The sequence below is a fragment of the Chiloscyllium plagiosum genome, chromosome 14, assembly GCF_004010195.1.
Source record: "Chiloscyllium plagiosum isolate BGI_BamShark_2017 chromosome 14, ASM401019v2, whole genome shotgun sequence".
Classification (NCBI taxonomy): Eukaryota; Metazoa; Chordata; class Chondrichthyes; order Orectolobiformes; family Hemiscylliidae; genus Chiloscyllium; species Chiloscyllium plagiosum.
This window is the reverse complement of record NC_057723.1, coordinates 8739344-8760812: the sequence shown is the minus strand read 5'-3', so window position 1 is coordinate 8760812 and position 21469 is coordinate 8739344. Positions and strand designations below refer to the sequence as shown.

The 21469-nt window shown below is 45.1% G+C and overlaps 1 protein-coding gene across 1 annotated transcript; it reads left to right on the top strand.

Annotated features, from left to right (window-relative positions):
• Positions 1-670: 670 nt before the first annotated feature.
• LOC122556459 (protocadherin-18-like) lies at positions 671-21369 on the top strand. Its single transcript, XM_043703118.1, has 6 exons — positions 671-1056; positions 5575-7058; positions 14030-14118; positions 16508-16671; positions 17420-17912; positions 20714-21369. The coding sequence occupies exons 1-5, from the start codon at positions 708-710 to the stop codon at positions 17908-17910; spliced, it is 2577 nt and encodes an 858-aa protein (XP_043559053.1). The 5' UTR covers positions 671-707; the 3' UTR covers positions 17911-17912; positions 20714-21369.
• The last annotated feature ends 100 nt before the right edge of the window (positions 21370-21469 follow it).

Here is a 21469-nt window from a genome sequence, read left to right as displayed (position 1 = left end):
AGAACTTCTGGTCCAGCAAAGCAGGGTGAATGTCAAGGGTGGGGATGTGTCGAATCCTGGGCACAGGTGGGTGTCCAGAGATAGCTTGTGAAAAGGGTGGTGTAGGGTCAGAGTTGGAGACAATTAAGGGGTCTGTGGAAGGTATGTGGTAGGTGATTCAGTTAGTAAATACTCAGGTGTTAGAACTTGTCTTGGGTTAGTGGTATCTCAACTGCAGCAGAACCGACGGAATTCACCCATTTAAGTGGAAATTGCTGGGATAACACAGCAGGTCTGCTGGCAGTATCTATGGGGAGAAAGCAGAGTTAACATTTCAGGTCCAATGACACTTCTTCAGCTAAATGGTACACTAGGAGGGGAATTGTTGAGCAGAATGTTCACTTTCTGGGCAATTCCATCGGAGTTTGCGACGACGGGGAAATCAGAAAGGTTGAGCCTGAGCAACTGCCATCAGAGCTTCGGAGAGGACTGTTCAGACATTGGAAAATAGTGGCTGTTTATTGCCAACAGCTCCAATGTTAACTGGGAGGAAAAAAGAGCTACTCGATGCGGGCCCGCCCTTATCCTCAATCTGCTCTTCAATTGGATCAAAGTTTCACTTGGCTAACCACAGAGAGCATTGATTAGTCAGAGCCGTGAGAGTACAGCAAAATTAAACTTTGGTTAAAGTTTGCGATTGGAGGCGGCGCAAAACAGGCGGAGCGGCGATGGAAGGGGCGGAAAACAAGGCGGAGCAGCACCGTGGGGAGGCGGAGTTGCCAGGACTTGGGTGCCGGTTCCTTCCTCGGAAGATTCAGGGATTCCTGTCCCATACTGAGACGCTCAGCTCTGGCACTGCTGCCATGGGACAGGCGCTGCTGCTCTTTTGCTGCCTTGTCACCACCGCCTGTCCTCGGGATGTGTCGGTGGCGGGGGTCGCTTACCGGCACCATCAGGAGGACGATGGGGTCCGGCCGCTGCCCCCGTCCCGGGAGCCCGCGGACTGGAGACGCCGAGAGCAGGAATCTGGAGCACGAGAGGATGGTGGTCCCGCTCACTGCCGCCTGGGGCGAAGAGGTAACGGTTCCAGGGGTCCTGAGGCCAATTGGGATCAGGGTGCCAGTGGGGAGTGTGGTCACTGAATTCTACTGAAGAATAAAAGCTCTTTAAATTTGGAACCTGACCATCCGTAAGAGCCCAAATTTCTAAAACACTCCCCCCGACCCCCAGAAATTTTCACCTCTTCTCGCTCTTTCCTCCTCCACCCAACTACCTCTCCTCCTTCCAGAAGTACCCACGTCCCAAAATCTGCCCTCTTCCAAATAACCCGCACTTTACTCCATCCCGTCTCACTTACTTTGCTGCTCTCTTATTCCATTTCAACAGCTCTTCCCCACCGCTCCACCCCATTTTCATATCTGATCCCGAAGAGTTGTTGGAGAGCTTGGGTGAGCGTGGGAATGTAGATTTCAGGAACAGAGCAGATTAGGTCAGGGAGGGACACCAATCTGTATGTGTTGCTGAGCCAGGGAAGGATAGGGAGTATGGGGACGCGACGGCAGAGAAATGGCCAAATAATGGACAGTCACAATCAGCACAGCAATGCCAAGGGAGGTCTATTGAGGGCTTGTGATTGTTGGTCACTTGTCTCGTGTAAATTTTGTACTGAGTGTAAAGACTGCCAGGTGTTTCCTGGTAGTTTGACAATGATCACCACCCACCCACCAGCGACAGGAAATATCACTAACCTCAACATGTGCTGATAGCAGTAGGATTGTGCAGTCCTGTACTTGGGTAGCATTACCCATTCTACTGGCAAAACGTACTCCACCTATTTTATCAAAGGGTGAACTTTTGATACTGACAGTAGAGGTATCAATTGTGCACACACATCTAACTTTTCATCAACTACCCTGTCATGGGATGTAAAAATTCAAAGAATCTTACAATGCCGAAGGCCTGTGACAGCCCTTTGAAAGAGTTTTTCAGGTATAAGACCAATGTATCTGTTTATTAAGGTAGGAAAGCCAATCAGAAATGTTATGTACATCAAGACTGTATATGCGATTAGTAGTCATACTGTTGGTGCTCAATGAAAGAGGACTGTGTGGAGATACTTATTAATTTTACAAACCTGTTACAACAGATAATTGTGCTGAAATCTATACAGAGTACAGCAACAAAAGATTTACTTCACACCTGACAATGTATGGCCACTGGCTGTGTTATAGATTGCACCATCAATATGGACCTATCTTAATTTGATTTGATTTATTGTAGTCACATGCACCTAAGTACAGTGAAAAGCTTTGTTTTGGGAGCATTACAGGCAGATCATAGCAAACAAGGACATAGAGATCACCTGTTGACTTAGATGAAGTATTGGACAACTAACATCTCGTCTTACAACTGAACTGTTATGGTATCTTTCTTCCCATGTAATTGAACCTAATTGAGGGAAAAGACTTTAGCTTAGGAATAAGCAGAAACTTTAAGATTAGCTCCTGTGTGGAAATTGTCAATAACTTGTATTATCACAGTTAATTAGGTTTAACAGGCTAGGACATCTGGCAATAATTTAAAAATAATTATGGGAGCGTTTACTCAGCTACTAGGGTTAGTCCTTTTTGTGTTTGTGCCATTGCCTTGTTGTCTAAATAATTTGGCCAGCACAGTAAAAGTATGTTCATCCAAAGTTTTGCAGAGAAGATTTCCCACGGATGGAAAGTCAGATGGAATGTCCTCTTGGAGCAGAGAAGGTGGAAGAGAAGTTTAGTTATGACTTTTAAAATTAGTGAAAAGTTTTGATTGGATAAACATACTTAGAGTTTAGAAGGAGGGGGGGGGATGATCTAACTGAAACATACAAAATACTGAATGGCCAGGACAGAGTAGATGTTGGGAAGATGTTTCCATTGGTAGGAAAGACTAGGACCTGATGGCATAGCCTTAGAGTAAAGGGAAGACCTCTTTGAATGGAGATAAGGAGAAACTTCTTCAGCCAGAGAGTGGTGAATCTATGAAATTCATTGCCAAAGAAGGCTGTGCAGACCAGGTCACTGAGTATATTTAAGACCGAGATAGATAGATAGATAGATAGGTCCTTGAGTATCAAGGGAACAGGAATTACAGGGAGAAAGCAGGAGAATAGGGTTGAGAAACTTATCAGCCAAGATTGAATGGTAGATCAGACTCGATGGGCTGAATGGCTTAATTTCTGCTCCAATGTCTTATGGTCTTTATAGCGGAACAGCAATGAGAAAACAGATTTAGACAAAAGAATTAGAGACAACAATGACTTTGTGACTTGAAATGTGCAGTCTGAAAGATGATTCACTTGTAACTTAAAAGGAAGAAATGTTTAATAGTTGAACAGGACAAAATTCCTGGTGTACGGGGCAAGCGTGAGAACAACTGGATAAATATTTCAAATGGTATTGAAGTGATAGGCTGAACAGCCTCCTCTTTTTTTTATTCTATACAATTCCTGATCCAGGGCAGGAATATTCCACTGGATTGAAATCAGATGCATAGATTTGGGATCTAAGTGACAAAGTTCAGGCATCCCATTGCCTCTATATTTAGATTCTTAACTCCATATCCTGAAGGTAAGTGACGTTTTTGTTGCTGACATAGTCCAGGATTTCCTGCTCACTTTTGCAGGCTCTGACTGCCAAGAAAAGGTTTGTCGATTTTATGATCTTTAATGTGTACTGATTTTCATTGCTCCAACTTTTGCAGTCTTGGCAAGGGCCCCAAGATCTGGAATTCCCTTCCAAAACCTCACCATTTTCACGTTCCCATCCCTTCTTTAAGATGCTCCTTTTAAAAACTGCTTTGTTTACCAAGCTTTTGTCAATGTCACCTTGTGTGGTTCTGTGTTAATTTTGCTTCATTGTTCATGTACATGGACTGTGCTAATTGCATTTGAGATGGTGGTAAGCTGCTGACTTGAACCACTGATGTCCATGTGCTGAAGGGACACTCATATTGCTGTTGGAAGGAAGTTCCAGAACTTTGTGCCCAAAAAGGCAATAGAATTTCAAGTTAAGATTGTGTATGGTTTGGAGGGGAACTTGGCGGTCCTATTGTTTCTGGGATCCTCCGCCTTTATCCTTATAGGTCATTGTGAGATCAAAAGGTGCTTTAAACAGCTATTGAGAGTTGAAACAGTGCATCTTGTAGATAAATGGAGGGAGATTGTTAAAGATGTTGGAATAGGATGGAAATGAGATGGACTGCTTTGCCCGAGATGATGTCAAGCTTCTTGGGTGGTGTTGAATGTACACTCATCCAGGCAAGTTGAGTTTTCCATCACATCTATGACTATGTCTTGTAGATTGTGAACAGGCAGGAGTCAGGGTGTGAGTTACTTACAGCAGGATTCTTAACCTCTGACATGCTGTTGAAGCAATAGATAAATAATCCAGTCAACATTTTGGCTGTGGTAGTCTCCAGAGTTTTGCTAGTGGGGAATTAGGTGATTGTAATACTACTGAATGTCAAGAAGAAGTGCTTAGATTCCCTCTAAGGGGTTATCATGGCCTGGTACTATGGTTATGGATGAATGGGGACAGTGTGAGTTAGCCAATAGGACAATACAGACTTGGATGAGTTCAGTTTTAGAGGGTAAGAGGTTGTTAGGAGAGCGTTATGAGATCCTTAGCATATGTCCATGGTAGGAGGTAGAAATGTGAGGTGGAGACTATGACCCTGGGAGTTGGTGGGGCAGGGGCCAGGTTTGCACTCAGTCAGAATTATTAGGATGAGAATGGCTTTGTTGACACTGGGAAGCAGATGCCTGAGGTTTAGGAATAGGGTCTAGTAGGTCTTCATGCTACAGTTTCAGCCAATGTGGTTGACCAACCTGATTAGAGCACCATCTCTGCTCTAACTATTGCTGCCAGCATCTGTCTGCCTTCTGAGTCACCATTCCACAATGCGAACAAGTTGGTTACCTGGACCAAGAGGGATTGCTAGGAGAAAGTGAGGACTGGAGATCAGAGCTGAGTGTGGTGTTCGAAAAACACAGCAGGTCAGGCAGCATCCAAGGAGCTGGAGGTGGGGAATGTTTCAGGCAGATTCTGGATCAGTGGTGCTGGAAGAGCACAGCAATTCAGACCTGCACACTACTGGAAAGTTTTAAAAGTGCACCCACCCACCGACTGACTTTGGGGAAGTGTAGGAAGTATGTATTACATTTCAGCTTATGTAAGTTGCTAGAGGATTTCCAAATTCACATCCTTGCTTCCAAACCCCTTCTCCACCACTAAGATCCCCTTCAGATCTGTGCGCCTCTACAATTCTAGCCTCTTGAGTATCCCCGATTTCTATTGTTGCCCCGGCACATTGGATGCGATGTCTTCTCTGAAATTCTTCCCTCAACTCTGTTTTGTTGTTCCCCACCTTAAAACCAACCACATTGATCTGGACCCCTCCACCCAAATCTCCTGATGTAGCTCAGTCTCCGCTTTAGTTTGACCGCCATTCCCAGTGCACCTCGGGAATTGATTTGGAAACGCGAGGTGCCCTTGTTAACTCAAACCACATTTTTCATTCTTTCTTTTTGTTTTTTAACATACTATGATTTCCAAGCTCTGGGTGACGTGGGGGCCAATGGAGTCAGAGCGTCGAGAGCAGGCCCTGAGGTTATCTTGGTGCCCGAGGGACTGGCAGCAAACTCGCCCATTGCTCTGGTGGAGGCTGGAAGCCGGCTGGAGTGCCAGCTGGAGGCCCGGGGAGACTTCCAGCTGGTGAGAACCTACCAGGACAACTACCTGATGGTGAGCCAGGCCAGCCTGGACCGAGAGAAGAGGGCAGAGTACCACCTGAAGCTGGTCACCCTGAGGGACGGAAGTGCAATCCCCGCCTCACCCCCCATCCTCATCACCGTAAAGGTGGTCGACGTGAACGATAACGCCCCGGTGTTTGCAGAGAGCGCCTACCGGGTGTCCATCCCAGAGAATGAAGCGCCCAACATCACGATCCTGACTGTGACGGCCTCTGACAGGGACCAGGGCGCCAATGGCCGAATCACTTACTCAATTGTGGACTCTTCGTCCTCGGCGGGGCTCCCCGTCTCCTCACTGATCGGCGTTCACCCCGAGCTGGGCACCATTTACACACGGGTGTCGTTCGACTACGAGCGGCTGAGGGCCTTGGAGTTCTTGGTGGAGGCCCAGGACGGCGGCGAGCCCCCGGCCAGCTCCACGGTGCCAGTCAGGCTTGACATCGACGACGTGAATGACAACCGGCCGGTCTTCACCTCTCCGGGCTCGTTGGTGATCACCGTGCCGCTCGAGGCGGCCGGGGAGTGCGAGCCCGAGGGAGCTCCGAGCGGGAGGCCGCCATCTCCATGGCAACGCGGCGGTCACGTGGTGACCAGGGTGCAGGCGGAGGACGCCGACTCGTCTGCAAACGCCGAGGTCCGTTACGAGCTCGCGGCGGGAGGCGGGGCCTTCTCCATCGACAGCAGCAGCGGGGAGATCCGCGCCTGCGTACTGCAGCCCGGAGACTGGGCCGTGACGGTGCGGGCATGGGACCGCGGCAGCCCCCCGCTCTCCTCCGAGGCCACCTTCACCTTGTCGTTCGCCGCCGCCAGCGACCCGACCCTCGCTGGCCAGAGCCTGGGCCCTCCGACCGTCACGGTGCTGTGCCTCGGGGCGCTGGGAGCCGCCGCCTTGCTACTGCTGCCCGCCCTGCTGGCAGTGCGGGCCCGGTGCGCGGCCGACAAGCGGGACTCCCGGGCCTACAACTGCCGCCGAGCCGAGACCGCCTACCGGCTGCAGCCGAAGAGACCGCCCCGGCAGATCCAGAAGGCGGAAATCACCCTCCTCCGGCCGGGCGGAGGACGGAGCCGGCGAGGGGCGAACGCCGGACCACCGTCCGCCTCTCCTCCCCCTCCGCTCCAGCCAGCCCCCGAGGAGAGGCCGGGGCCGGGGCTGGAGAAAGCCTATCCCACCCTCAGGAGGGAGCGGGACTCCCAGCATCGTCAGCTGCTGAGGGAACTGGTCCGACTGTCCATGGCTGGCTTCTCGGATTGCACCCTGGAACTCACGCAGGTCTCGCCACACGTTCAGGTAAGAGGAGCGGGAGATACTTACTTCCTAACTTAGGGATGTTGTTACTGAATTTGCACCTCCCCCGACCCAGAGAGAGGGGCACTGCCACTGCCCCACGGCAAATGCTCGCCTGTATCTCTTATGATCTGAGCAGTGAGCCCACATTCTAGATATTTTCTAATCCAACTGTTCAGAGACGTCCTGTTGCATCATTTTGGATCAGTTGGGACTTGAAACCCTGGCTCAAAGGTAGGGACACTGCCACTGCATAGGCGAAAGTGAGGGCTGGAGATCAGAGTCATGATTAGAGTGGTGCTGGAAAAGCACAGCAGGTCAGGCAGCATCCGAGGAGCAGGAGAATCGACGTCCCTTCATCAGGAATGAAGCAAGGAGCCTCTGGGTGGAGAGATAAATAGGGGTGTGGGGCTGCGGAGAAGGTAGTTATGAGTGCAATAGGTGGATGGAGGTGGGGTTGATTTATCTATCCACCCCAGAGACTCCCTGCCTCATTCCTAATGAAGGGTGTTTGCCTGAAACATTGATTCTCCTGCTTCTCGGATGCTGCCTGGCCTGCTGTGCTTTTCCAGCATCACTACCACTGCGTCACAAGTGTGCTCCCTGTGACAGACTGAGCAGGAAGCTGTTGCCAGTGTGAGATCTGCATCACTGATTGCGGAGAAGGTGACACACAGGCTTTGTGATGCAGAGAGCCAGGCTAAACCGTTGCTGACCAGTCCTACCATGCCCAACTTTTTTTTAAAAGCAGCCCTGAAGAAGGGTTACACCCGAAAGTCGACCTCTGTCCCTCCTGATGCTGTCTGGCTTGCTGTGTTCTTCCAGCCCCTTGCCAGCCCTATGCCAGCTAGTGCGATTTAAATTTAAAATAACTTAACCTGGAGCCATAGTAGGCAATCTAGCCCAACAAGCCCGCTCCGCCATTCAATACGATCATGGCTAACCTTTTCAAGGAGTTAGCTCCACTCACTGCCTGTTCACCATAACCCTTAGTTCCTTTTCTGTTCAAAAATCTACCTAGCTTTGCATTAGAAACATTTAACAAGGGAGTCTCAACTGCTTCACCAGGCAGGGAATTCCACAGATTCACAACCCTCTGGAGAGGTTCCTCCTCAACTTGATCCTAAATCTGCTCCCATTTTATTTCGAGGTTATGCCCCCAGTTCTAATTTCACCTGCTAGTGGAAACAACTTTCATGCTTCTATTTTTTATTCCCTTTATAACTTTATATCTTCCTATAAGATTCCCCCCGCTCCCGCAGTTCCAGTGTACTCAATCTCTCCTCATAAGGCAACCTTCTCAACTTTTGAGTCAACATAGTGAACCTCCCCTGCATCCCCTTCAGTGCCAGTACATCCTTCCTCAAGTAAGGAGACCAAAACTTACCCAAAAAAAGTCCAAATGTGACCTCACCAGCACCCAAACAGCTGCAGTGTAACTTCCCCATTTTTTAAAACTTCATCCCTGTAGCAATGAAGGGCAATATTCCATTTGTCTTTTCAATTACCACCTTCACCTCCAAACCAACTTTTTGTGATTGATGCACAAGGATACTTAGGTCCCTCGGTACAGCAACATGCTGCAATTTTTCATCATAAGTCCATTTTGCTGTTATTCCTATCAAAATGGATGACCTCGCATTTACCAACATTGTACTCCATCTGCCAGGCCCTTGCCCACTCACTTAACCTATCTATATCTCTCTGCACACTTTGCTGTACCATTCATCTTTGTGCCATCTGTGAAATTTGATACACTACACTTGGTCCCCAACTCTTAAATCATCTACGTACATTGTAAACAATTATCCCAATACTGATCCCTGAGGCCCACCATTTGCTACTGATTGCCATCCAGTAAAACACCACTTATTCAGTTCATGAAAGCTGGACTATAAAGCTGCTCTCACTGGTGACTGTGATAATGATCATCGATTTGTTGTTTTTAAAAAAAAAAAAATCCATCTGGTTCACTTATATTCTTAAGGGAAGGAAATCTGTCACCTTTTATCTGGCCTACACGTGACTCCCAACCGACAGCTATATGGTTGACTCTTAACTACCCTTTTGAGAGGGCTGAGTGAACCACTCAGTTCAAGGGCAATTAAGGAGGGGTAACAAATGCTCAGTTTCCCCCAGTTACACCACATCCCACAAAAAAAATGCAGCATTTGAGAATATATCCTGATGCCATTCTTCTCATGATTGGGAAGGATTTTGAAATTAGTGTGTGAAATCTCAGTTGTAGGCTTCACTGAGGCTTTATTATTTATTAATCACAACAGGAGGAAATGAGAATTCATTCTGACTTGACTTAGTGGAGTTCTAACATTGCACGTTTTCTGTCATTTTTAATATTTCAATGTTGACAGTGAGATTGATGTTTTTATTTAGCTTGCCACAATCTTGTATAGAATTTACACACTACATTTGAATTTTGTAGACAAATCTAGATAGATTATTATCTTGCATCCTCTTTCTCAGTTTGAAATGAATATCATATCATTAAAAATGTGGATCATGGAGGGGCAAAGAAATGTGGGCATCAAGGGACACCTCTTGTTCTTATAGCTGCAGAATTATAAGGTTGGTTATTTCAGTTCCTGGTCCACTCTGTCTTTCTCTCCTTGTCTGTCCAGCCTCTGCAGAGGCCACAGATATGTATCCCACCACTGCTAGTGCAGGGGTAGGGATGTGGATCTGGGTGGGTGTGAACTGATGGGGTGAATGTTCTGCTTCCATGCTGTAGAGATTTTAAGATTCTAACTGTCTATTTTTCTCCTTTTTTGTCTGTTTCTTTCTCTCTCCCCACCCCACCAAGGATATTGATAGTGAGGAAATCAGAGATGGTAACAGCGAAAGTCATAGGGGAGACTGTTTCTTCCTATTCAGATACTAACTCATCACGTGAATATTTCCAACAGTCACTGTATTAAAAGCTAATGCTGGATTACAAACAGTAATCAAAAGTGCTACTGGCATGTTGCATTTAACTCCTGGACTGGAATGCAAAGAAGTGATAATTCCCCATCCTAAATACTGCATGCATTTTTGGGCAGTGCCTTTTAGAAGAGATTTGTTGACCTTGCACAGAGTGCAGTTCAGAATTACCGAAATTATATGGACTAAAAGGGTTAAGTTATAGACCAGGACATAGACTAGGCTTGTAGTATGTTGAGTACAGAAGTTGAAGTGTTTAAAATGCTAAAAGGCTCAACGCAGACACGTTATTTGGTGTGGGAGAATCCAACACAAGATGGTCCAAAATTGATGTCAGAAAACACATGTTCACGTTCAGCACAGTGGAAACCTGGAACTTTTTTTTTTCTCCCAAAACAACCTCTTAGTGTTTGGGTTCATATGGAGTTTGATGATTGAGATGATTGGAGTTTTGTTGAGCAAAGGTAATAAGGGATATGGTGCTGAGGTGGTTCTATTAGAATATTTTTTAATTCACACTTGGAACATGATGTTAGTCGGGCCAGCATTTATTGCCTATTCCTAGTTGCCCTTGAGGAGGAGGTGATGAGCTGCATTCTTGAATCGTTGTAGTCCGTTTGCTGTAGGTAGACTGTCAATGCTACCAGGATTTTGACCCAGCGACAGTGAAGGAATGTCGATATATTTCCAAGTCAGGATGGTAAGTGGCTTGGAGGGGAACTTGTAGGTGGTGGTGTTCTCATGTGTCTACTCCCCTCGTCCTCTGGATGGAAGTAGTCGTGGATTTGAAAGATGCAGTCTAAAGATCTTTGAATTTCTGCAGTGCACTGAGTATCGGTGGAGGAAATGGAGGCTTGTGAATGTGTTGCCATCAACTGTTTTACTTTATTCTAGATAGTGTCAAGCTTTGAGTGTTGGAGCTGCACTCATCCAAACAAATGGGAGTGTTGTATTACACTCCTGACTTGTGCCTTGTCGACTGGTGGACAGGCTATGGGAAGTCAGGAGGTGAGTTACAAGTTGCAGTATTCCTAACCCCTGGCCTGCTCTCTTAACCATTTTGTTTATGTAGGAAGTCCAGATGAGCTTATGATTAATGGAAACCTCCAGCATGTTGATAGTGGGAAATTCAGTGATGGTGGCATTATCAAGGTATGGTTAGATTGCCTCTTATTGTAGATAGTCATTGCCTAGCATTTATATGGCACGAATGTTACTTGAAACATTGAATAGCTCCACCATTCAGTACGATCATGACTGATCAAACACTTCTGTGCCTTTGCCCACTCCATCCCCATAACTCTTGGTATTCAGAAATCTATTCACCCCCACCTTAAATCCGTCTTGAGTACATTTAAAGATCAATCATTATCTAATTGGGAGAAGAAGCTCAAGACACATCACTAGATTCCTTTTTTTTTGTTCCTGTGATGTTTTAGTTCATTCAGAGTCCTAGTTGCTACGGCGACATTTAAGTTGTGATCTGGTGCTATGGATTGTGATGGTAGAGGGTCCAATTTCTTTCCATTTGAAGACAGGCCAGGAGAGTCTCCTGCTCTCGCTGTCAGAGTATTGTAATGACTTACAAGTTGATACGTGACCTGTTTGGCCTTTCCTCTGCCATCATGTCCTGGGGTGGGTCTTGAACCTAGAGCTTCTGACTCTCAGGCACAGGGACAGTGTCCACTGCACTACCTGCCTGTTCTTGTGCAGCAACTGGAAAATGTTATAATAGCCCATTAACTGTTTCTGGACAACATCGCTATTTGGAAAATCCCACCTTCTTAATTCCCAATGCTTTTCACTTCATGTGGTTGATTAACTCACTTCACTGGCAAGAGGCTGATCGCAGCTGTAGTCAGGGAATCATTCTTGCAGGAATCCTGTACAAAGCAGGATAAATTCACCACATTGTTCTCCCAGTAATGAATCTCCGCTCCAGATGTGTACAAATAAAGTTCTGCCAATGCCAGGGAAGGTTAATTAAATTTCCTGCAGCTCATGGCCTAATGTCCCTGTGTCAACATTGCGCTGGCTGTGGGTATAGATAATCTGATTGAGGTGTTTAAGGTGGTTAAAAGAGTTGATGGGTGGATACAAAGAAATTGTTTCCTCTGGGGGAAAATCTAGAACGAGGGACGTGCCCTTAAAGTTAAAGCCAGGCTGTTCAGAGGTCATGTCAGGAAGCACTTCCTCCTACAAAGGGGAGTGGAAATTTGCAACACAGTCTTCCTCACATTCTTCCTGCTGCCACTACCATATCGCTCGCTCTCGCTTTCGCCCACCCCGCCGCCTCCATAAAACATAAAGAAAGCAAAAGCTGTTAAGGCTGGGGGTCAGTTCTCCCCTTTTGATACTCGAGGGACTGCAAATCCAGTGTATACCTGGCCTATAATCTAACCTTTTGGGCATCATTATGATGAACTACATCCTTCCTGAAGTGCAGTGCCCAGGAATGCAATTTTCCAGATGGGGCTAACCAGAGATCTGAACGGCTTTAACATAACTTGCACCCATTGTTGTACTTGTATTCCAAGTAAAACATTCCAGTGGCTTTTAAAATTATTTCCCTTGTCCACTGGTGCTTAACCTTTCCTTTATGTGTGCCTCTTTCTGTAAAGGTCACTGGAATTTATTGAGTGGGTTTAACACAGTGAGTGATTCATGTAAACTGGATCATGCCACCTTTTTAAAGCAGCAATTTGAGGCTAACCATGATGAGAATATTTCAATGCTGCAGATCTCGCTACAGCCACCTCATCTGGATTAACAGGACCCACACTCTGATCAGGAACCATAAGATGTAGGAACAGAATTAGGTCAATTGATCCATCAAGATATATTTCCATGTCAGGATGGTGAGTGGCTTGGAGGCGAACTTCAGGGGGTGCTCTTCCCATGTATCTGATCCGCTTGACCTTCTACATGGTGGTGGTTGTGGATTTGGGTGACTATGTGGGGTTTTTAAATTTTTGGCATTAGTCTAGCTTTTTAATTACAAGTTTTTATTGAATTCAGATTTCGCCATCTGCCATTGATTCAAACCCATGTCACTAGAATGAGAGTCGTGGGACTCTGGATTAGCCTCACTGATTATTATCACTACAGCGTTGGCTTCCCTTGTGTATCTGTAGTTGTGCTCAGAAGGTGCTGGTGGGCCATATTCTTGAAACATTGGTAGCTGGTTTGATATCAGTTCTCTTGTCAGATGAGTAGGTAAGAGTGACACACATTGAAGAAGGACTGCAGGTATACATAGATTCGGGCCAGGCTAGGTTCCTTCACTAAATGGACATTAAATAACCACCTGAGATTTAAAGACAATGCAATACTTCCTGCTCATTTTGGTTGACATTATTTATTTCCAGAATTTAAAAAAAGTTATATTTCCCAGACAGTGCAGGTTCATAGCTCCTTGAAAGTGGAGTTGCAGGTATAGGATAGTGAAGAAGGTGTTTGGTATGCTTTCCTTTATTGGTGGGGAAGTCCAGAACTAGAGGGCATAGGTTTAGGGTGAGAGGCGAAGATATAAGAGGCAACTTGCTCACTCAGGGTGGTGCGTGTATGGAATGAGCTGCATAGGAAGTGGTGGTGAGTAGTACAAATGCAACAATTTAAAAGGTGTCTGGATGGGTATCTGAATAGGAAGGGTTTGGAGGGATATGACAAATGCAACAATTTAAAAGGTGTCTGGATGGGTATCTGAATAGGAAGGGATATGGGCAGATGCTGGCAGGTGGGAGTAGATTGGGTTGGGATATCTGGTTGGCATGGACGGGTTGGACCGAAGGGTCTGTTTCCGTGCTGTACATCTATGACTAACATGGTAGGATTTGAACTGTGGTCCTCTGGGTTGGTAGTTCAGTATTCAAACAATCTCACTGTATGTAGTGAGACTCAACTACTAAGCTGCTAGTTTTGAGTACACTTTTAAAAGTTAAGACCAACTGATTGCCTCCAGAAATGAATAGGCTACGTGTATATTGGGGGGGATGTTGTGACATTTAAATGGTCTTTCCTTTTCTGTTTTATAGCAAATCTCCCAGCTGCTTTCCTTATTACACCAAGGACAGTTCCAAGCTAAGCCAAATTTTCGAGGAAATAAATATTTGAAGAACTACAGGTATGTTCTCTTATCAAGTCTCTTCCATATTCTCGGCACAAAGATGCTGTTTGCAATTTTGGAAGAGTTAATAATTCAAGGTGATACAATGTGAGATTGATACATATTGGGAATGTTTAGGATGTGGAATAATAATGCAGTGGTTACAGACAGGGCCTAGGACAGGGAGTACGTCAGGGCCTAATAGCTGTGGCTTGGGTTGAGGGTGGAGTTGCTATACTTGGAACCGGGATTGGTGTCCTGAATAAGGGACAAAGCAGGGCCCTTGAAATCTGCCCAAGCCCCTGCTTACTGTAATAAAAGGGTCTGAAGGAGTTAATAATGCCATAAACCCACTTAGGTGTTGCCAAATGGACTTTTGGGCAGAATACCTTAGGATCTCAATGGAGTAAGTCCTAACATCTGGTCAATCACAGTCATTCATAATGTTGATCAGGTAAATGTAACCTGCACCTACTTGCTGACATGCAATAAACCGCATCTTGTCAATAATAGGTCACTCTTCTAGTTAGATCAGGAAGTGGTTTTCCTCCATCATAGGAAACCAAGCTGCTGACACTTGAAAGAGGTTGGTAGCAGCAACAGTTCAGACACTGCCATGAGCTTGCATGTCCATAGAACAGTTGCTGATTCAGTAGTTGCCTTAAAAACGTGGATAACTATTAGAGAAAAAAAAAAGTGTAAGGAGAGGTAAGTTGCAGGGGATTGGGAAAGAGCAAAGCAGTGGGTGTAATTGGACTGCTGGATAAAAGTGAGCATGGACTTGATAGGCTGAATGGCCATCTTTTACTGTATTCTTTTGATTCCATGAATGGTTTTATGGAACATTTCCTTTTATAGTCAAAGTACTTGCAAGTGATGGTGTCAGTCTTGGCTCAGTGGGTAGCACTGTCATCTCTGGGTCAGAAGGTTATGGGTTCAAGTCCCCCTTGGACACTCCCAGCTCACTATGGTTCCACGCTCCCCTGAGGGAGTACTATATTGCTGAAGGCACTGACGTTCAGGCATCTTGCATGATTCGAGCTCCAGTTTGCTCTCCTTTAAAAGATTCCAGGCCACTACTTGGACAAAGAGTTCGGGAGTTCTCAGTGTTCTGGATCAATATTTTTTCCAACCAGCATCACCAAAAAATAGAATTATGAGTGTGTCACAGAATCTTGCTGTGCTATCTATGGCTGCTTCAAGGAGAAAGTGAGGTCTGCAGATGCTGGAGATCAAAGTTGAAACTTTATTGCTGGAACAGCACAGCAGGTCAGGCAGCATCCAGGGAACAGGAGATTCGACGTTTCGGGCACAGGCCCTTCTTCAGGATGAAGAAGGGCCTGTGCCCGAAACGTCGAATCTCCTGTTCCCTGGATGCTGCCTGACCTGCTGTGCTGTTCCAGCAATAAAGTTTCAGCTATCTATGGCTGCTGTACTTCCTACATTACAACAGTTGCTACACTTTTTTTTTTAAAAAAGTACACCTTTGACTCTGAAATGCTTTTGGGTTTGAGTTTGGGGGAGAGGCTACATTGGTTCCAGCAACATTTGTTGTGGCTGTCAGACCAGTTGAGTTCCCTGTTGTACCTGCTGTGGAGATGCTGAATGGAAATGTTAGGGTAACATATACCCCACTTTGTCACCCTTCCCAGAATCACTTTCTCCTTGAAGCAAGGAGAGAGAAGAAGACTGTCCGTCTGTCCCCTCTTCTCCCTCCCGGACATCCAGACTGGGTTTTAGCGCACATTCTTGGCTTCCAAGCAGCAGGTTCACTGCGTTACTAATAGCATGAAAGACTTGCACCCATGCAGCACCTTTCACATCCTCCAGATGCTTGACCCAAAGTGGTTGGCAGGCAGTGAAGTAATTTTGAAGTTTAGTCACAGTTGCAGTGTGGGGAAACATAGCTGCCAATTTGCCCACAGTAAGATCTCTCAAATGGCGATGAGAGGGATAAAAGTTGACCAGGATGCTGCAGAGAGCTCCCTGGCTATGGGAATTGATTTTGCATTTAGTACCACAATGGTATCTAAGTTGCAATAGACATCTTCTACATTGGTCACAGTGAAGCATCACTTTGACGTAGACATGCTTCCCCTTCAGTACCCATGGCCTGGTCCCACGTTTATCTGCCTACTTGCACCTTTGGAGTTGAAGATGCTGTATAAATGCAAATTAATTAAACAAAATTATGGATCACAAAAAGAGGCTTAATGGCCTATTGAAAGAATTATACAATTTGTTCAACTCTCTCTCTTTCTCTATAGTGTAGCTCATTCCCTCTTTCAGTTTCCCACCCCTTTCCTTTTCTATTCCTTCCCCAATTATTTTCTAGCTATCCACATTTTAAATCTCTTCCTGGGCATATCAGATTAAGGTGGTTGTTGTCTTTCTACCTGTATCACAGGGCAGCAATGCAGGAAGCTGATGGGACGAGTCTGAAGGACAGCGGTCAGGGAGAGAGCGAGGAGGGAGACAGCGATTGTGATACCGGTAGAAACTCGCCCATTGACCGTCTGCTTGAAGAGGGACTGAATGATCTGCTGTCTAGGGGAGGCTGGACAACACCAGGTGAGGGGAGTCTCTGGGTCAGCTTGACCCTGGCAGTCTTGCAAGCCCCAGCTGCTGTGTTTGGATTTGAACCCACATCCCCAGGGAATTATCAAAATACCGAGAATGCTCAAATTCTGAAACTTAATGGAGAAAATCAGGTCTGGCAGTATCTATGGAGAGAGAGAAAGAGTTACTCATAGAATCGTTACAGTGTAGAAACAGGCCATTCTGTCCTACAAGTCCACATAAATCATCCAAAGAAGTATCTTGCCCAGACCCATTCCCCTACTACTCTACATTTATCCCTAGCTAATGTACCTAACCTTCACATTTCTGAACACTATGGGCAATTTAGCATGGCCAATTCACCTAACCTGCACACTTTTGAATTGTGGAAAGAAACCAGAGCACCTGGAGGAAACCCATGCAGACACTGGGCGAACGTGGAAACCCCGCACAGACGATCACCTGAGGCTGAAATCGAACCTGGGTTCCTGGTGCTGAGAGGCAGCAGTGTTAACCACTGAACTACCGTGCCAACCCAGTCAAATAGAAATAGCAGAGAGTAGATATTCCACTGTCTTTAATGCTTCTGGATTTGATATATCTTCTTTAGAACTGATTGGACTCTCCCCACCTCTGTACGTTGCCTAGAGAGTTAGCCTGTGTTTCTAGGATATTATTCCAGTGTCATTATTGCAAAAGTACCCCGCCTTGGTATGTTTGGCCCCTCTAGTTTCAGTTATTCACATTTCCTGTGTTCCAGAATTGGGAGCGAGGGCCAGCACAGGTGAGGAGCTGAGTCTGGAGGAGCTGTGCTGGATGTTACCGTCACCATTACCATTGGATTACAAGGAGAATGTCTTCAAGCCAGAGCCAATTGAGAATTCTCCGCCCATTTGCAATGGTGAGAAGACCACTTTCTCAACCTTCGGCAAAAACTCGATGGAGCTTTATGCCGAGACAGAGGAGTCTGCTGTCAAAGGGTCTCTCTTGACTGAGATGAGTGCCCTTTTCCAGCTCCTGCTCTCTCAGAAAGCCGAGGCGTATGCGGAATCGAGCCCCGAGCTTCTCCTCAACTTTTCAGGTCGGAGGAGTATCTTTAGCGGCAGCGAGGGGGATGGGATCGGAGTGCCACCTGGGGACAGGTTTCCTGGGTGTGGTCGTCCTGGGAGTGGATCCAGGCATCTCCCTGTGGTGCAGGAAGCCACGGAGCAGAGAGATGGGACAGAGCTGGACTTCCATCGACTGGTTTAATGGTGAGTGAGTGATTATCATGTCACTGAGCATTTGTGGTGTTCCCACTCATTGGCACTGCAGTTACCCTCTTAGAGTCATACAGCACAGAAACAGATCCTTTGGTCCAACCAATGCATGCTGAACGTAATCTCAAACTAAACTAGTCCCACCTGCCTGCTCCTGCCACATATCCCTCCCAAATCTTTCCTATTCATGTACTTACCCAAATATCTTTTAAATGTTGTAATTATGCCCCAACCATCACTTCCTCAGGAAGTTCATTCCATGCAAACCACCCTATGCGTAAAAACAAATTGCTTCTAATGCCTTTTTTTGTCTTTATATCCCTACACTATTACCATGCAGCAGTAATCCCTCTAATTATTCTGTCTCCTGCTGTTATGTAGCCATTTGGAAAGCTCACCATGAATCCCATGTAACCTAATATTACCATGTGTTACTCTGTCAAAGGCTTTACGAAAATCCAAATAAACAACATCTACTACGCTATCATCATCAATCTTTTTGATAATTTCCTTTTTAAAAAAAAACCCGAACAAGTTTGAAAGACACTATTTTCCTCGCACAAAACCATGCTAACTATCCCTCACCAATTTTTGCCTCCCTAAATGCCCATAAATGTCCTTTATGATCGCCTCCAACAATTTACCCACAACCGAAGTCAGACTCACAAGTCTATAGTTTCCTGGTTTCTCCTTACAACCTCTCTTAAACAAAGGTACAACATTAGCTACCCTCACCTGTAATTATTGATGATGCAAATATTTCTGCAAGGGGTCTTGTGTCCTAAAAAAAACACAATAGCAGCTGCTGGAAATCAGAAACCATGACAGAAACTGCTGGAAAAAACTCTGCATCTGTGGAGAGAAAGCAGACACAACATTTTGGGTCTAGTGATCCTTTTTCAGAATTATTCTGATGAGTTACAGCGGACTTGAAACATTAACTCCGCTTTGTCTCCAGAGATGCTGCCAGACTTGCTGAGTGTTTCCAGTAATTTCTGTTTTTCTTTTAAACCCTCTTGTCCTGTACCAAAATGCATTGTCTTTTGAAACCAAAATGCATTTTGACTTGCAGGTATCACTGGCAAGACTGATTCCTACTGTCCATCTGTAACTGCCTGCTAAAGTGTTAGCCATCTTTAAAATACTTATTTAAAATACATTTTGTAAGCTTGGGTATTCCTGGTATTTGTCACCCATCCCTAATTGCCAAGAGGATAGTTAAGAGTTCATCTACATTGCTGTGGTATGGAGTCACATGTTGGGCAGACCAAGTAAGACTGGCTAATTTCCTTCCTTGAACGACATTAGTGAATCAGATGGGTTCTGATGATGATCCAGTGGTCATATGGTCACCATTACGGAGACTAGCTTTTATATTCCAGATTTATTAATTAAATTTAAATTCCAGAAGGTATAAAGAAGGTTTGAACCCATTTCTCCAGAGGGCAGGGATTTACCTGCAGATTGGGGTGTAACTCGAGTCATGTATAGGTTCAGACCTGATAATGATAACTACTTCTAAAAGGAAGCATTCGTGAAGCAATTAGCGTTCTGACAACTTTGCGTTTTTGTTTTGCTGAGGCAAGTGTGTTTTTTAAAAATGTATTTCTGGGGTCTTTTCAAATGGCTGGAGTGAGGTTTGAACTAGCATTCTTACTTTTTGGAGTCATGACTGTGCACACTATTAGGCACTGCCAGAATTTGTTCTTATTGTGGATTTGAGAGACAATGAAGCCTGGAGGAAGGACAAAGAAAAATATTAAATTTTAATGGGAACAAGTTCACTTGGGGTTTGGGACTAGACAAAGCTTCAAATTTCCCTATCCGCTGATAGAAAAGTGAGAGGTGATCTATCCTGTTAGATTAGATATTGAGATCCTCCCCAATATGTGATCAAAATCAATATAATTCTTCAAATCAAGGATATAGTGAGAAGAAGGCAGCTTGACCCATCATGCTGTGCCAGCTCTTCACCAGAGATATCCAATTGAAACCATTCCCCACAGTTCTTTCTCCATAGCTGCCTTTTTCCCTTTCAATGTAGAATGACTTTTATTAACATCCATGCCAGGTGCTTCCTGTAGCTCAACCAGGGTGTGGTTTCTTTAGTCCTGTTGTCAGAATGGATGTGTTTTTGCCAGAGGTATTCTCACAGACAATCTGAGTGATACAAAAACAGTGCCTGTGACTTCCCAAAGAGATTCTTTCCCACAAAAATGATCAAATTTACTTTTCGAGCTTGTCAACATTTTCAGACAGGGCAAACTTCCATGTAATGTCAGTCTGTTTGTTTGAAAATGTTGATTGTCTGATCATTATCAATTTTGTGGGAACTTGCTGTTCCTTTGAGACACTCAATGGTCACGATGGGTGCTATGTAAATGCAGGTCTCTCTCTCTCTCCCTCCCTCTTGTTGCTGCCGGTGCTTATTGCTGCAGCATTTCAACAGTTATGATAGCGACTACGCTTTGTTGGTTGTGTTGTATTTTAACACATCCTGAGGTCGTGGCTTTCCAAATGCCTCTACTTTGCACTGAAGAGAGAAGTTAGGTAAGTGTGTGAACGAGGAAAAAGGATATGCGAGTGGAGATGATACAAAATGATGGGAGTAGACCCATGATATATAAACACTGGGTTGTGTGTTGGTGTGTCTGTGCTATACATTGTAGTATTTGTTTCTTGGCATCATTATCAGTGCCACTTGGTATTGATGTTCTACTTGTAGGTTGTGTGGAAAGACAACCAAAGCTTGACGTTAATCTGTATATTACTGACACAGTTACTTTCTGTTCTAGATCTCCTCAATCATCTAGAGGAGGTTGGGTGTCTATATCGAAGGTCATGTCCAGCATTCTGAGTGGTTTCTTGGGAGACATTGGCTGAAGAGATCAAATGGAGTGAACAATTGAGAACATGACCTTGCTGCTTGAAATACCTAACCTGGATTGACACTCAGTGACTCCACCCCCCAAAGAAAACCTCTGAGGCCTCCTACAGATTTGTTAATGCAGGATGGTGTGTGTGTGTGTTTTATGTGTGTTTGTGAACTGATGGTTAGAAAACCAAAGACTTTCACATGAAATGTTGACCTTTGTGCTTCACTGCCCCAGGACTGGACCCTGGAGCATGGTAAGGGGTAAATGTTGTTAGTTTTGTGTTCATTCATTGAAAGGATTTTGTAAATATTTCCCTGACTTTTACTCTTACTGAAAAGAGGCTGTGTGGTAAATATTTGAACTTGCCCTTTGTCTATTCCAGTTAAGGACTGCAGTATATTTTTCTACCCTATTTAATGATTTTTCCCTGGCCCAATGATCATGGTGTTTTTATATATTTGTATGTTTCTTCCTTTTATTGCTTGAACTGCCTAATGTATATTTTGTGCTTTTACAATAAAATTTGTAAACCTTTTTTGAGTAACTAAACTGTGACAACTGTTTTCTGGGAATATGGAAATTGCAGTAAATATTTGAAGATATTACCTCCATTCTGGTATCTTGACCAAGTGACTCGTCTTTGCCTGAAAGTTTTGGCAGGCTACTCAACTCTGG